Below are 17,415 nucleotides of genomic sequence, written 5' to 3'. Positions count from 1 at the left end.
TTGTAAAATTTATGATATTATTTTTTATGAATGAATTGTATATATATTTGTTAAAAAAATTGAAAAAGTGTCTAGAAAATACGGACTGTGTCGGTTAACTGGTCATACTCGAAAACATTGTTCAAATGTTACAGAGAATTCTAGTCAATCTATATAATTTAAAATTTGTGTTTGTGTGTTTTTATGAATTATTTTAATTATATATATATATATATTTATTAATTTGAAAAAAATAATTTTTTTTTAAATCCTTAAAAAAGTCGTCTTTGCAAACACATATTTCGTTAAAGAAGTCGTCATTTGCAAAGGTTAACTTGTAGGTGAGTTTAAAAATTAGATATTTTAGTATATAATTTTGAAAATGGAGTATTTTGATAAAAAAAAATTTGAAAAAGAAAGTATTGGAAGAAAAAAAGCCATTTATTTTGGCAAGCCGGAAGGACTATATCTTAGATATAGTTTTTCTTTTAAAAAAAATTATCTAATATATTTTATTTATAAAATAGTGGTAGTTTGTGCTAAGCACCCTATAATAAAAATGTAAAATTATAAATTGAAATGTTTCAAAATTTTCAGAAAAAAATATTATATATCATATAATATGTTTTCTATTATCTAATTTTAAAATATAGCGTATATAATAGAAAATATGATAACACTAATAATTTTCATGTGATCCACGAAAGCCCGGTCAATAGTTTGTGCAAGGTCAGAGTCTTATATTTTTTAACGCTTCAAAATATAAGATATAATATCGTCAATATTCCCATATTATACAATGTGTTACAATAGTTCATTGGTAGAATCTGATGTTTTTATGTCTATGGTTAAAAGTTGCAAATTTTAGTTTTAGCCAGTTCAAATTAAAAGTGACAAAAAGTACATCAAATTTTGCAAGTTTGATAAAATGTTAGATCCGGAAAATAAGTGATGTGCCTATCAAAAATAATAATTTGGATAATCAAAATGTTGATGTTGAAAATGCTAATGATGTTAATTTTGAATAATTCACTTGATAAATAAAATGTTGAAAATGATGCTTCATTTTGTAACATTTTGAATTTTTGATGTTATTGATTAGAACATAGGTCTTGTTTTTTTATGTTATTTATAAAGGGGTCTCTTTTTATGTTATTGACATTATTGATGTTATCTACAAAAAAATTTATGTTATTTAAAATTTAAATAAAAGATTACTCTTTTTGAAGTTTTGATGCTTCTATTTATTATAATTTAATTTTTAAGATTATACCACCTAGTATTCACATGTGAACTGAAATATATATTGTATAACAATTTCCTTGTAAGGGTGGTAGACTATTGGAGTTGTGGGATTTCCTTAACTATGGTGAATTCCAAAACCAGCACATCTGAATATTTTTTCTATTAAAAATAAAAGTAAATTTTTCTGAAATACATCTTGAATAAAATTAATTTCGGAAATTAATTGGAAGACAATTCCAGCTTTTTTCTTTGAGTTGGCAACTGGTAATTTATGAGTAATGAGATCCTTCCATAGTAGGCAACATCTCTTTTGATTACTGTCCTAGCGTATTTGTGTCACACTCACACAGACAGAAATATAAGAAAACAAGAAACGTTTCCCACTTTTACCGCGTACGTTTTGATTAATCCCACTTTTGCAGTCCAACTGGTGCCACGCCTATAATTAATTACTCTTCTAAGTTGTTTAAGTCTAATCTAATCCTTGTCTATATAACCACCCTCTCTCACTTATCACACAACAAATTTCTCAATAGTTAAGCATACAAAACTATATTACTACACAATATTTTCTTTGAAATAACAAAAATGCCTAGAAAAGGAATGAGAAGCATATTCTTCCATCAATCACTTCCTTCTGAATCCACGTCATCAAAATTCCCACCTCCCTCTCCTGTACAGACTTTCTCAGACTCCTTAATGCAAGAAAACATCGAAACCGCGGAATCACTTATAACAAAATGGGATTATTCAAACACGAATCACCAATCCAAATTATTTAGCCCTCTTTTCAGCGGCGAAACTCGCGAAGAAGCCAAACAGTACCTTAACGCTGTTAAAGGACTACAATCCGCTATGCAGTACCTTGTGAAACGTGATTCCACTTCTAACTCACTCGTTCGAGCTCAATTCTTAATGCAACTCGCTATGAAAACACTTCAAAAAGAGTTTTACCAAATACTATCAGCAAATAGAGAACATTTGGATCCTGAAACCGTTTCAAATTCTAACCGTTCATCAACCGATCGTAGAAGCAGTGTCTCCGATTACGAAGACGAAATTTCCGACGACGAGTTTCGTGTAGCCGGAAATACAATCTCCGAAACGGAAAGAGTTTCCATGCTTACTATGGCGGATTTGAAAGCTATTGCTGTTTGCATGATTTCGACTGGATACGGAAAAGAGTGTGTCAAGGTTTACATCGTTATGAGAAAATCGATTGTTGATGAAGCACTTTATCATCTCGGAGTTGAACGATTGAGTTTCTCTCAGATTCAGAAAATGGATTGGGAAGTGATTGAGTTGAAAATCAAGACGTGGTTGAACGCTGTAAAGGTTGCCGTTGGAACTTTGTTTCACGGCGAAAGGATTCTCTGCGATGAAATTTTTGCCGCTGCTTCAGGGAAGAGAATCGCGGAATCGTGTTTCGCGGAGATAACTAAAGAAGGTGCGGCTATGTTGTTTTCTTTCCCGGAAATGGTGGGAAAATGCAAGAAAACGCCTGAGAAAATGTTTAGAACTCTTGATTTATACGAAGCTATGTTTAATCACTGGATACAAATTCAATCCATATTCTCGTTTGAATCAACGGCTAACGTCCGTTTACAAGCCGTTACGTCGTTGGTGAAACTCAAAGAAGCCGTTAGAACAATGTTAACGGATTTCGAAACAGCTATTCAGAAAGACTCTTCTAAGAAACAAGTCCCTGGCGGTGGGGTCCACCCGCTAACTCGCTATGTCATGAACTACATCACTTTCCTCGCCGATTACAGCGGCGTGCTTACTGATATCGTCGCCGATTTGCCGCAATCTCCGTTGCCAGAATCTTACTATCGAAGCCCTGTGCGCGGCGAGAATCAGAAATCTTTGGAGATATCGGAGAAAATCGCGTGGCTTATACTTGTTCTTCTCTGTAAACTTGACGGAAAAGCAGAGCTCTGTAAAGACGTATCGCTTTCTTATCTTTTCCTCGCTAATAACATGCAATACGTCGTCGTTAAGGTTCGAAGATCAAACCTAGGGTTTATTCTCGGTGAAGATTGGTTAACGAATCACGAATTGAAGGTTAGAGAGCACGTGTCGAAATTCGTACACGTTGGATGGAACAAAGTATTTTCGACGTTGCCGGAAAATCCAACGGTGGAGATACCGTTGGAGCAAGTTAGGGCTAGTTTCGTGAACTTTCACAATGCGTTTGACGAAGAGTGTAGAAAACAGTGTTCGTGGATTGTTTCTGATTCGAAACTGAGAGATGAAATCAAAGTCGCGATAGGTTCGAAGCTCGTGGGGAAGTATGGTGCGTTCTACGAGAAGAATCGGGTCGGGTCGGAGTCGGTTATAAGATATAAACCGGAATATATAGAGAATTGTTTGTGTAACATTTTATATGGGGTTGGAGATTCGGGTAGTATGTCGTCATATTCTTCGTCGACGACGTTGTTTTCTCGTGGTGGCTCTAGTCGCCGGTGAAGTTTTGCATAGTTTTGCATGATTTTTATTAAACATTTTAATTATAATATTGATTTAAAATATATGTTTTAATTGATTCATGTTAAAAGTAATTTGTATTTAAAATTTTAAAACAAGCTATGGTTGAGATATATAAATATTAATTTTAAAATTACACAAAAAATACTAATAAATAAATATATAATAAGAATTTCCAAAATAAGACATGTCCGTGTGCAAAATTGACTTTGTTTAAACTTCAATTATAGTCAACTTTAAAGATACATTAATTTGATTTTATAAAGACTACAATATTTAGTTTTTATAAAATTATTGTAGTTAATCAAGATTTTAACAAACCCACTATTTTTTCCAGAACTTTGGATGACACACCAATGACGAGAATCAAGGGCAAGACCTCATATTGTTTATGTAAGATGAATGTATTTCATTTTAATGACTTTGTCGGCGATATGTCGTGACTAAGACTCGGGTTTTTTACATGTATTTTATTTAGAGACTATATACCTTTTATAGATATCGAATTAGGGCTTTTGAGAGTCAATGATCCCAATAATTGCCCTTACCTTTTAGATTTTCTCTCTTGGGTTAATCCCTCTCTTTACTTAACCTTCAAGTCTTCCGGAGGTCGTGTTCTCTTTAAGTATTTGTTTTTGCTGGATTTCTATAACTTGGATCGGATTTAACACTACTTGCTATTGGACCTCTACGACTTCAGTTCGAGTGCAATTATTAGGACTCTAGTGAGTTAGATCATTAATAAAGCTTGCATGTAAGGACACTAACTCTTTGACTTCAAGCTTGAGGAATTACTTAAGGACACTAACACTTATAGCTATGACCAATATTTTTGTTGATTTTAGAGTATCATAATGATAAATTTTAAAATTTATTTGACTCATATCCTTAAAAGTCGTATCTCAATATTTATTTTTTTTTGAGCTATTTCATTCATGGAAAAATCTAGCTATACCAACATCTTAAGACAAGAGTATAAGAGAAAAGAAAAAAAAATCAAATACAAGTTTATAATAATTCTGACTAATGCATCTTGTAATTAAAAAATTTGAGTTATATATACAATGTTAAGCAAAATGATACTATATCGGCATATATTATCATTCTTTTACAATGTTAAGCAAAATGAAACTATTTCATATGAATTATATATTCAATTAACTTCTACAAAATATTACGGCTAGTGAGCAGAAGAGTGGGTGTAGCCATTGGTTGTCGAGTAAACCACTACAATATACTTTGTAGTATTTTGTATAAAACAAAAGCATCTTCTAACTACATCATCCTCTTAATCTTATGCACTCCATTATCCTTCCGATAGATGTTTGGGTTATTTGATTTGATTTAATTTTGACTCAAATCTATATAATTTTTTTTTATCAAATTAGGTTAAGTTTTTGAGCTTATTAGATTATTTAGTTCCAATTTTATATATTTGAATGAAACTCACAACTCACACAATTGAAATTTAGGGAATTAAAGTCGAAAGATGTAGTTAATTTTGTAATTATACTGGAGTTGTTTTTATAATTTTTATTATAACTTAATTTTTTTTTAAAAAAATTGGGGACTTTTAGTGGTCATGGCAATCCTATGTCTAAAAAAATCTCTATAATTGCGTGTATATAAACCAATTTTAAGTAAGTTTTTATTCTCTATAAAATTTTAAAATTTTGTTTTTAACTTATGTAAAGTAAATCACATTTTTTACCATATATAAAATTATACTACAAGTAGTTATATTCCTTACTGAAACTTCAACATATATTTTTGAAATATTTTTTTGTAAGATTGTTTACATAACTATAAAAATTACTTGAAAAAAAATGAATTCAAAATTTAATTTATAGATCTATATGTTTGTTAATTTTATCTTTAGTTTACGAAGTTTAAAAATTCATATTTTACTCATCACAAATTCATACCTTAATTTTTAAAATTATCTAAATAAAGTAATTTATATCGAATATTTGAATTACACTTAAACATTATATTCCCTCATTCTCAAATAATAATCGTTTGGGAGTACAGGGTATGAGAGCAACAATATATTCAAAGATCATAAGAGACTTTTGCATTAGATATCTATTTAAAACTTTAAGGCATTAGATATACAAATCACATCTCTTATATATTCAACATTTAATTCATTCATAGTAAATGTATAACTAATCACTCACACTTGAATCCAACAATAATGTTGAAATCACTAGATTGTAATTTTTTACACTTAAAATACTCTTTTAACTCCCAACTTTTAAAATCTTGCAATTTTGTCCCTTTATTTTCAAAATATCACTTTTGTTATCTTAACTTTAACTAATTTTGAAAATTGGTGGATCCACTGGTTTTGACCAAGTCAAAGTCGACGTGGGCAAATATTTTTGAATTATTTTCCATTTGACTTATAATTTCTCATTTAGACTTTTTTAAATAGTTATATTTTTTTAATGAATTTTATTAAAATTTGGAATTTTAATATTTTCATCAAAGGATTAACTAATCCAACTATTATTATAATTTTAATTTTAATATTGGTAAACAAAATATACAAGTTGTATATTAATATATGAATTCATGAGACCAATTTTAGAGAATCATACAAAAATAGAATATAATCAAATCATTAAAAAAAATAAACAACGACTCAATCAAACAAATTTATATCTTTTAACAAAAAAAGAAATTTATATTTTTAATGCAAGTATTTTCAGCCTTTTGTCTATAAAAAAAATGCTAGAATTAATATTCGACTGTTTTACAAACTTTATACGCAAACTTCTTAAATGGTAGTTTCTTTTTTGACTGAACTTAGATGGTAATTTTTTAAATATAGAGGCAGTATTAATTAATTGCCCAAAAAAAAAAAAGAGTATTAATTGATAGAAAATATTATAATCTCTATAAATTAAGAATCCTAAAGTAAGTTTCATTCAGTCTCTAACAAAAAAATGAATCCATCAACATGCATATCCTTCTTTTTCACCATTATCTTGATCTTGAATATTTCTCATGCCATTTCACCAAATTCAGGCTCCAAGTTGTATGAAAATGTATGCAACAAAGCAAAGGACAATGAACGTTGTCTAAAACTTCTAGAAAGCAACACACAAATAACTTTGGCCAAAGATTATCTAACTATTTGCAAGTTATTCTTAGAGATGGCACTTGAGAAGTCCAAAAATGCCCAAAATATTCTTAAAACATTTATGATCCAAAACCCTTCTTCATTAGCCATCAAACAATGTGCAACCGATGATTACAATGGATTGATTACATCGTTTAAAAGTTCATTAGATGAGTTGGTTGATGATCCATTAAGTGCAAACTATGATGCCAAAGTTGCCGGTGATGGACCACAAGCTTGTGATCGTGCCTTAGCCAATGAAAAGATAGTTAATCCTTCTATTTCTACAATCAATGATGAAATGACATTTCTTAGTGTTGTTGGATATTTAGCCACAAGCTACCTCCGACAATGAGTTATGTGGTTTTTGTTGTTATGTTGGTTTAGGTTATTATTGAATTTTAAATATATATATATATATATATATATATATATTAACCTACCATTTGAAGTTTAAAAAATTCATATATAACTTCTTTTCTATTACTCTTATTTGCATTAGTGTATGAGAGTGTCGACTGAACGTTAGTATTTATAAGAGTGCAAAAAATGAAATTATTTTGCCTTACATTTATTCTTTTTCTCAGAACCTTTGCTATCAATGTTTTCCTTTTCACTCACTCACACCAACCACAAAAGTCCTCTCAAGCAAAACTTTGTGGATTGTACATATCTTTGTTTCGAAAAAAATGTTTTGAAAATAAAAATAAAATATAAATTATCAAATATGAGTATCAAAATTAACCACAAATTAACTGATTATAGTTAAAAAGAAGTTTAAATGAATAACAAACACTATCATGATTTTTTTTTCAATAGCTTGTAACACCGTCTCTTCCTTTTAATAGTCAGTTTTTATTGTATAACTTCGTTTCTTTATCTCATTTTCTCAAAAACTATTCTCTTATTATATTTATGTTTGTCTGCGTCTCGCTGAAATATAATAATGTACAAGAAAGTGTAAAAAATATTTAAAACAATGTAAAAAAAAAATCAGAAACAAGAAAATTCGTTTTTGAATTTTTGCTAGTTATTTTTTAAATTTTAAAAATGAACTTTTTAATAGTTATTTTGTATATAAAAAAATTTAAAAATGAATTTTTTGAATACAAAATAACTACCGTAAATATTTTTTTGAATTTTCTTATTCACAATATAACTATCAAAAAATTCAAAAATAAATTTTATGATTCAAGAATGTTGAAAAATAATAATTATTTTTTCTGATTTTTTTGAAAGGAAGGTATGTGTGAATCATCTGGAATATTTTTTACTTTTGATCATAGGTATTTTAGAAAGTTTATGAAAAAAAAATTTGAATGTGGGTATAGAATTAAATGAGAGGTTACAAAATCTAATTTTAAAGGGAAGGGTATGGTGTCCAAAAGAAGCTCTGCATTAATGTTAGATAAAATGCGTGATACTCAAATTTTGTACAACTTTTTTAAATAGGAAATTATACTTTATCTATTTATATTTTTATCCCATTTTATGCAAATTGTCTATGTTATCCTTTTCATTTTTGAAAAATTGTACTTCACTAAATTTAATTTGAATTTCGGAAAATTTTAAAAATGGTTTTCCAGAATATTTTAGTGTAAAAAAAATTGAACTTTGTCTATTAAAAAACTTTAAAAAAAATACAAATGTTTTCAGAAATTTAAACTTACATATCGAAAAACTTTAAAAAAATACAAATGTTTCTGAAAAGTTCAAACTGTGTTTCAGAAAACTTGAAAAAATTCAAACACGTGCCAAAAAATATATAATTTTTCTTTTTTATAAAAATAAAAATGAATTTTTAATAAAATGTGAGGATGACTATAAATTTGGAGGTCTTTTAAATATTTTCTTTCTCTTTAGATTTTGGGCTCATTGGTTTGTCTTCTTCATTTTATTTTAATCTGGCTCATTTTGGGCCTTTCTTTAAAAATAAAAATCAAAGACCAAGTTTTTCCTCCACTGGTCCTCTCCTCTCACATTTTATTTTTTTTTTTTAAAATTATTATATCTTTAACTTTTTATTTATCTAAACTTTTTAGAATTTTTGGAAAACTCATAGTTTAATTTTTTAGAACAAAAAGTCCATTTTGAAAAATTGAAATTTGAGTCGCTTAAAATATTCAAACTTTTAAAATATATGAACTTTTTGAAAAATACTTGGAAAATTTAGAATCGAAGTTTTTCAAAATACTTTTTTCACTAATGACATACAACTAATTGGATATTCCAAAATTTAGATTTTGAATATTTTTAGAAAAAGTTTAAAAATAATATAAAGAGTAACTTATATTTTTTTTCATAATAATTGAGGTATACAAAGGATCAGTACAAAATAAATCTAATAACGGGCCTTTGTCATCAACATTACTTTTCCGAGTCCAGTTGTAGTAAAATGTTTTAGAAAATTAAATTTTATACCCTTTCAATTAGATTTCTATCCCCTATTAATAATGTTTATCTTTTAACTTATTAAAATACTTCTAAGGAAATAGTAAAAATTAAAATAAATTCAGATATTTTGAGCATAATCCTATATTTCCAAATTTTCGAAAAAGTAAAAATTTTTTGTCTGAATTTCTCAAACTAGAAAATTCATTTTGGAAAGTAATATTTCAATACCGAAAATTTCAAAAATGAGATTTCCGGTTGTTATTTTTAACCAGAAATTTCAGTGTTTTGAAATGTCTAGTAGTTAAATTGTGTACCAAAAATTTTGAAAATTAAAATTTCTGAATGAAAATAACCACCGAAATTTTCTAGTATTGAATATAACTGTCTGAAATTTTAGAAAAATGAAATTTTCGGGTAATTTTTTTTTTCTTTCCATTTTTCAATTTTTTTCATTTCATTTTTTTCATTGAGGACCAGAGGAACGAAGAACCTTGTAGAACATTCTCGATTTTGACCTCTATGCAATTTAATAGAAGAACCGTTGTTGAAAAAAAGGAAAAAAAGGAACAAAGAGATGCAACAAGAGGAGGATTATGATGTTCAACCTAAGTTTCGCAAGGAGGAGCAACAAGATCATGCGTTTGAGGATCATACACAACATGAGCAGGAGGAGCAACAGGATTACAGGCATCAACATCAACAGTCTGGCGAACCTCTGTTTCCTGAGGATTTTTCGATCTTTATGTCCTTAAGGACTATGAACACTACATTGCAACTAGAGTGTTAAATGGACAAGTTAATAAATAATTTATTTTATTATATAGTATAGTATAATATAGTATGTATAGTTTATTATATTAAAATTATAGTTTATTATATGTATAATATAGTATAGTTTAATATATGTATAATATAATATTGTTTAGTATATATATAATAAACTAACTAATTGTATAGTTTATTATGTGCTATTTTAATTAAACAAGATAGATGTGCCTTGAAATTTATTTCAAATGTCAAAAAACAAGATAATTTCATTGATATTAGATATGTATTATCCACTTAGATAGATCACTGAATTAGTACATCTGAGTTATATCCTCTACAACGATGTAGTTTGCATAAGATCGATGGTAATCTTTTATATATATATATATATATTTGCTCTGAGATGACACACAAAGACTAACCCATTTCACTTGTCATTTAGTGAAATGATTATTACTCATGTTAGATATCTTTTAGACATAACATGTTTTGAAAAACACAAGATTTTATTGAAGTATACGTTTCAATATTATAAAATTTAAATTAGATATTACCAGAAACTCTAATTTAGTTGTATTTTTTGTACATTGTAAATAAATATTAAAAAGTAGATGAACAATCACTAATACATATTTGTGACAAATAAATTTGTACTTCAACTCCAAAATATGATGAATATGTTAAAAATTAATTTATTAATTTATCAATTAAAACATACTCAAAATAAATATAATCAGGCTTAAGTGGATAACTTAAATAACATATCATGTATATTAGAATCTACGACATATTAATTACTTTATTTAATATTTTAAATAATTAGATTATATAAAACGTTGATACTTGCACACCCCATTTTAAGGGACACCGATTTGAGAAGGTGACTTTTTTTAGATGTAACTAAAAAATCAAAAAATTACGTTAGTTAACTAAATAAAAAAAACAAAAAAAGGTGTAAAGATAAAAATTATTAAATCACCTCTTATCCTCTCTCTTCCACTTTAGATAATCATTTAATGATCTTTAAATATTTTGAACAAATGTTGTGCTGCTGAAAATAACAATTTGACTTATTTAATTGAGTAATAAAATTTATTAGATTTTAACTATTTAATTAAAAATTTAATAATTTTTATTACTTAATGCGGACATTAATCAATTAAGATTTTGGCTTAATTGCAGTTTTGATCCCCTTATTTTAGCTGAATCGTAAAAGTAGTCAATCTATTTTATTTTTCTCTAGTATCGGTCTCCAAACAAAATTTTAGTCCAAAATATAATGTAGTTTCATTTTTTTTCTGCATTTATTTAAGTCACGTCATGCCTCAAGATCTCGTGGTGCAACAATTGTACCTAAAATCTATGATTATAAATGGTGTGATGTGACTTGAAAAAAATGAAACTTCATCAAGTTTTGGATCAAAATTATGTTTGGAGACCAGAACTGGAGAAAAATAAAATAGAGATACTACTTTTACGATTCAACTAAAATAGGGGACCAAAACTGCAATTAAGCCTAAGATTTTTAATATATAAATAATTAATATAATCAAATAATTTTTTTATTCAAATAATTCTATTAAAATATTCCAATAAAATAAACTCATAAATTCCTGATCCTAACCTTAAAATTTCAAATCTACAGTCGCACTCAAGTATTGAATTGTGTATATTCTAAAGTCATTCTGGCACTTGGCTTTCATCTATTTTATTTTTCCAACCAGTTAGTGGTACCAAATATCAGTCATAGTGCATGAAAGTTCTACCAGTAGCTGAGTGGTCATGCGTTAGTTGCTACTCCAACCAGACAGTCTATTACGGTTTCGCTTTGGTGAGACAACTGAATAAATGTTGACACCGTTCCAAGGATCGATATAGTATTACAAAAATCTAAAATTCCAAGTGACAAATTGTTGAACCCATTACAGTGCCAGATCAGACAAACTATAAAAATGCCATATGTATTGATCGATTTGGTTTTTTTATTTTTAATTTTTTATGTATAACATAGAAGAATTTGATGAGAAATTTCCTCTTAAAAGGGTCCAAGCAATTTACTTTTTCTTTATTTTTTGTGCACTCTTGTTTTGAGCTTTAGAAATTAGAACCATCTCTTTAATTTTTTTAGTCTATTTAATATTTTTTTTCAAACAATTGTCTCTTAAATATTTTTCATCAATAATTTTATTTTACATTTTTAAATTAATTTATATGCATCGTCTAAATTTTCTAATATTTTTATATATTTATATATAAGAGATTATAAGAATTTCTCATACAAAATTTAAAATTTTTTAACTATAGATAAATTAAATATGATTTTTTTAAGTTTTTAGTGCTTACAATAAATTCATATTTAATTAATCTTTTGTTGATAAATGTTAAATTTTTATAGAATTTCTTTTAATAATATTTTAAAAATTAATGCAAAAAAATTGTTTAACAATTCAAATTACACACGTGAATTGTTGAAAAAAATGGATCAAAATTATTGGTTGAAATTATGTAAAAATTAAAAAAATAAACTTCAATCATAAATAAAGTAATGTACAACTTACAAAACAAAACACCTAGTCTGTTTTGATAATAATTAATATATATTAGTAATTATGTTTATTATTAGAAGGGCTACCTTTATCTAAATGTGTATATAAGTAGTTAAAGTTTGTATATTAAGTTAGTCTGTTTTTTTTTTTTTTTTGGTTTCAAGTTTTATCTCTTTATTCTCTTGCATAAATGTTGTTGGTGTTCATTCATATAAATTATAATGGCACAATTCTACCTCTATTCTATTTAAGAGTTGAGGTCCATCTATTAGATTATTTATGACACTCTAGTGAAACTCAAAACGTTAATAAATATATTAACTACATTTTTTTTTATATATCAAATATTTTCCATTCGTAGTCTGAGACTAATCATTTACATCATTTACATTTAAACTCAACAGTTTTCTACTATAAAAATAACCCTTATCTTGAAATCGTGAAATAAAATACGTGTATCTTTTACTCAGCACTATATAAGTGAGATAACTTATTAAAATATAATATATAATACTCGTGTAGTTGTTTGTGTGATTATCTCTCTGATTCTCTCGTGTCCCAATTTTGAAAGGATTGTGACATGAGGTGGTTGATGAGGTGCAATGAAAGTTATATATATATATATATATATATAATATGCTAAAGTACAATTATGTATTGCACAAATTGAATTAAGCATATAATTGTATTCATCTCTCCCAGAGTGACAAGTAGAGATGAGAATAGGCTAGGCCGCTCGTCAAGGGTCTATGGCCTAACCTATTTATGGTCTGGCCTGGCGTGACTTATTTAATAAAAAGGCTAAGCTTAGACTATTTTTAAAGCGGTTTATAAAAAAGCCTATTAGTCTGACAAGTCGGCCTATATATATTTTATTATTTATTATTATATTAATAATATTATTTTATATTTTAAATTCTATCAATTAAACAATTACTCAGTAAACATTCCATATTCAGTAGTTGTTCAATATTCGGTAGCATTCCATATTTGGTAACCATTCCATATTTGGTAGTTGTTCAATTAGTTAATCACTCAGTAGTCTTCCATATTTGTTTAAGAGGTAATAATGAGTGTGTTTGTTTCAGAAAAAAAAAATTTATTATTTGACACAAAAAATTATTTTTTAGGGTTTAAAGGATGTTTGTTTCATATTTTTTTAAATTATTTTAAATAGGCGTCCAAGTTAGGCCAGACTTTTAAAAAGGTCAAGCCATGCCGAAGAAAAAAAGCCTATGATAGGTCGTAGGCCAAGCTTATGCCTAAAATATAAATCGTAGTCACTCCCTAGTTCACTTGGGGATGATTGTGAAGAGTAAGAATAAAAGGAAGAATCGCTTTCATATACCTCTTTGGCCTTTGCAATCATAGACTTTTTATTTGGACAATTAGATGCTATGTGACCTCTTCCTAAGCATTTAAAACATTAAATTTAAGAATGAGAAGAAGAACTAGGAATTTGAGCTTTAGGTTTAGAAGACTTACCTTCTTTGGCCGAAGCCAAGGGAGAATCACCATCTCTTTTATGTTTGTTCCAATGTGAGGAGTCTTTGTTTGATGAATACTTTTGTCCTTGTAACTCAGATATTTAATTAAAATGGATGTGCCAATCGATTATGCAATATGTTTTTGATAAATGATGAACTAATTCATTCATGCAATCGATTAACTAATTGATTAGTAGAAAGCTTGTAACTTAAGAAAAGTATATCAATCGATTGTCCAATCGATTTCTTTTAATCATATAACACAGGTCTGATAAAAACATTTAAGTCATCGATTTGCTAATCGATTAACTCAGTGAAAACTTTGTTCTATGAATCAGAAAATCGATTAACCAATTGATTGATTAACATACTTATTTTATGATTTCAGTTTTAATTGTCAAATATTAGATGTGTGAAATCATAATGATGAATCTAACTAATAAACACTATGAACAATAGACAAATTTACACATAATCTTCAAGCCTTGTATGATATGATCAATCTTTGCTTGATTGCTTGAGATCCAAGATTTGTCCAAGTGTAGTGTTTGATTCTTTCCTGAAATGCATCTCAACCCAAACTATTAGATTAATCAGATAATGCATATACATTGTATGTTTGGAAGTTATATCAAAATCATAGTCAAGGAGGCATATATCTTACAATCTCCCCTTTTTTGATTAAATGACAAACATACAATTTAACTTTGAGTTTACATTTCAAAATTAAAACTTAACTTTATAATAACTCTTATTTAAAACTCCCCATGAATTATAGAATTCATATTTCAATTTCAAATTTTCCAAGTTACATTCATTCAAATTCTCCCCCTTTGTCATTAAATTCAAAAAGATAATACAAGAGAGAATAATGATTCAAAAGCTATTACAAGAGATATACTGAAAAAAAAAAGAAATTGCAAAACAACAAAGAAAACAAAAGCCTAAACAACTAATCTAGGGTTGTTCCTCATTATCACCAATGGGAGAGGTAGAGACTGCTATATTAGCCTTAGCAAGTGTCTCCTCACCATGAGGTTCAGAACTATCAAGGTTGATAGGGGTTGTTTCTTCAGTTGCTTGTGTGTCAACAACATTATCTAGGGCTGTTCCTCATTATCACCAATGGGAGAGGTAGAGACTGCTATATTAGCCTTAGCAAGTGTCTCCTCACCATGAGGTTCAGAACTATCAAGGTTGATAGGGGTTGTTTCTTCAGTTGCTTGTGTATCAACAACATTATTAGCACGTTACTCAGGTTGAACATCATTCTGTTGCAGATTAGTAGTGGGGGAATTAGGTTGATCTTCTTGATTGGCCACTTGTGTGCCAATGTCAGCTATGTCTTCAAATGACATCTTGAGACCCAAAAGGTCTTGGATGGCATTTACATCTTGAACAACTGAGTTGAGGGTTGCTTGGAGTTGCATAAGGGAGGCTTCCACCTTAGCATTGTGTGCAGCCTGAGACTCCATAAGTTCCAACAACTTAGCTAAAACCTCAGATTGGTTTTCAGCTTGCTCAGCTTGTTCAGCATTTGGTTGAGCCCTTTTCCAAATACCATTGATCTTCTTCAATTGCATTTGGTTGACAATTGACTCACCAAAAATCAGAGTTGTCTTTACTGATTCTTCTTTGACAACTGATATTTTGAAGTGTCTCAGAATCTTGGTGATCAGCTGAGGGTAAGGGAGCATTAGCTTTCCTTGTGTTGTTTCTAACATATTAACCAGCACAATCCACGCCCAACTCATCTTGAGTTCCTTGTAAAGGCCCCCAAAGAAGAGTAATGTCAAGCTTATGAACTATGGCATGGTTCCCTGATCTAGGTACCAACATTCTGGATAGCACATACATCAGCATCCTATGCTGGACCTTCATTTGACCAATTGGGAGAGATGTTCTTTCCACAAACCCTTCAACCATCAAGTCTTGAATGGCTGTGTATCTATCTACTGATGTTTCCCAAGCATCATCAGTAGAATCAGGATTGGTTCTGCCATCAACAGCTTCTCCATAGAAGGGTAGTCCTGATAGCTTGGAGAACTCCCTAAAAGTCATAGAAATTTTCTTGCCTTTAACTTCTGACTCAAATCCAAGGTCTGTGAGGGTGAAGTTTGAGTAGAAGGCTCTAATAAGTCTTGGATAGGTTTCCAAAGGGCAGGAGAGAAAATCTACCAATCCATGAAATCTGAGATGGTGTTGGAAGGTGAATCCATTTGCATCAAAGTAGGCAAAATCCAGAGTTCTTGCCTCATGGATTTTCCTCTTTAGGAATGCAGGGGGAAGAACAATGTCCTCAATAGGTTTGCCTTTGAGAGGTTGAGACTTCTTTGGCTGAGGGGAAGAGGTGGTTTTCTTCTTCTTTTGGGTTGGCCCCTTCATGGCATCACCCATCAGCTTTTCTGTTTGAGGAACCTTCCTCTTTTTGGTTTTTCCTTGGTCAGTGGCAATGGATTTCCCTTTATCCTTTGCCAACATATTATGAGTGGGTATAGGAACTCTTTTTGCAGGAGGGGAAGTAGGTTGAGGAGAAGGAGTTCTACCACTAGAAGTTGAGGAAGTATTTAGGGAAATGGATTTTGAAGAGGATGATTGAGGTGGTTTCTCACTTGTTTGTTTAACTCTTGCCATTAGAGAGATTTGAGAAGCTTGAGAGGTTTGAGAAGTATCAAAGCACAGAGAAATCGAGTTTGGGGAGAGTTTGATAGTGAAAATGTGTTGAGAAATCGATTTAGGGATTTAAATGGTACTGTTCAGAGTCGATTTCTAAATCGATTTTATTACACATTTGCACACAAAACTTCGATTGCCAAATTGATTTTGTTACCGTTATTAGAGGGAAATGAAAGGTTTCCGTTACAATTGCCTCCAACGGCTAGTATTTTTGCAACAGTTATATTGCAAATCGATTCCCAAATCGATTTTCTTAAGTAAATGTTCAATGGATAAATCGATGTCCAAATCGATTTCCATACCAGTTCACAAAAACTTCTCATAACAGCATCGATTTCCAAATCGATTTCTTTAAAGATATTGATAAGTGCAGGTATTCCAATCGACTTATTTGGCTCACAGTTTTTATAATTTGACAAAATCGATTACCAAATCGATGCTCGTGTTTGAGATTGGAAAATTTCTCAAATCTTTGGATTTCTGGGAGAAATAATCGATTATGAAATCGATTTTTTAAAACGGTTTTCCATATCCTCAATCGATTCACCAATCGATTGGATTGATGTATATTTTGTCACATCGATTTTGGTTCAGCATTTATTGCTACCACATATCATTAAATCGATTATGAAATCGATTGTCGTGTTTTATATTTTGACAATTGAGAAACTTTGTAGCATAAATCGCTTGTGAATTCGATTTTGTA

General features: G+C 29.2%; 2 protein-coding genes across 2 annotated transcripts; both read left to right on the top strand.

Moving 5' to 3' along the window:
* The first annotated feature begins 1,738 nt into the window (after positions 1-1,738).
* LOC101512865 (exocyst complex component EXO70H1) lies at positions 1,739-3,809 on the top strand. The gene has a single exon (XM_004505848.4). The coding sequence runs from the start codon at positions 1,813-1,815 to the stop codon at positions 3,691-3,693; it is 1,881 nt and encodes a 626-aa protein (XP_004505905.1). The 5' UTR covers positions 1,739-1,812; the 3' UTR covers positions 3,694-3,809.
* A 2,853-nt stretch (positions 3,810-6,662) lies between these two features.
* LOC140920834 (uncharacterized) lies at positions 6,663-7,193 on the top strand. Its single transcript, XM_073369681.1, has one exon. It carries the CDS (start codon positions 6,663-6,665, stop codon positions 7,191-7,193), a length of 531 nt encoding a protein of 176 aa, XP_073225782.1.
* The last annotated feature ends 10,222 nt before the right edge of the window (positions 7,194-17,415 follow it).

The sequence above is a fragment of the Cicer arietinum genome, chromosome 6 (assembly GCF_000331145.2).
Source record: "Cicer arietinum cultivar CDC Frontier isolate Library 1 chromosome 6, Cicar.CDCFrontier_v2.0, whole genome shotgun sequence".
In the NCBI taxonomy this organism is placed as follows: domain Eukaryota; kingdom Viridiplantae; phylum Streptophyta; class Magnoliopsida; order Fabales; family Fabaceae; genus Cicer; species Cicer arietinum.
Note: the sequence above shows the minus strand (reverse complement) of the source record. Positions and strands in the feature narration are given on the sequence as shown.

Bases quoted from the DNA above. Each gene is read 5' to 3' on its own strand.
- LOC101512865 (XM_004505848.4), top strand. From the start codon at position 1,813: ATGCCTAGAAAAGGAATGAGAAGCATATTCTTCCATCAATCACTTCCT.
- LOC140920834 (XM_073369681.1), top strand. From the start codon at position 6,663: ATGAATCCATCAACATGCATATCCTTCTTTTTCACCATTATCTTGATC.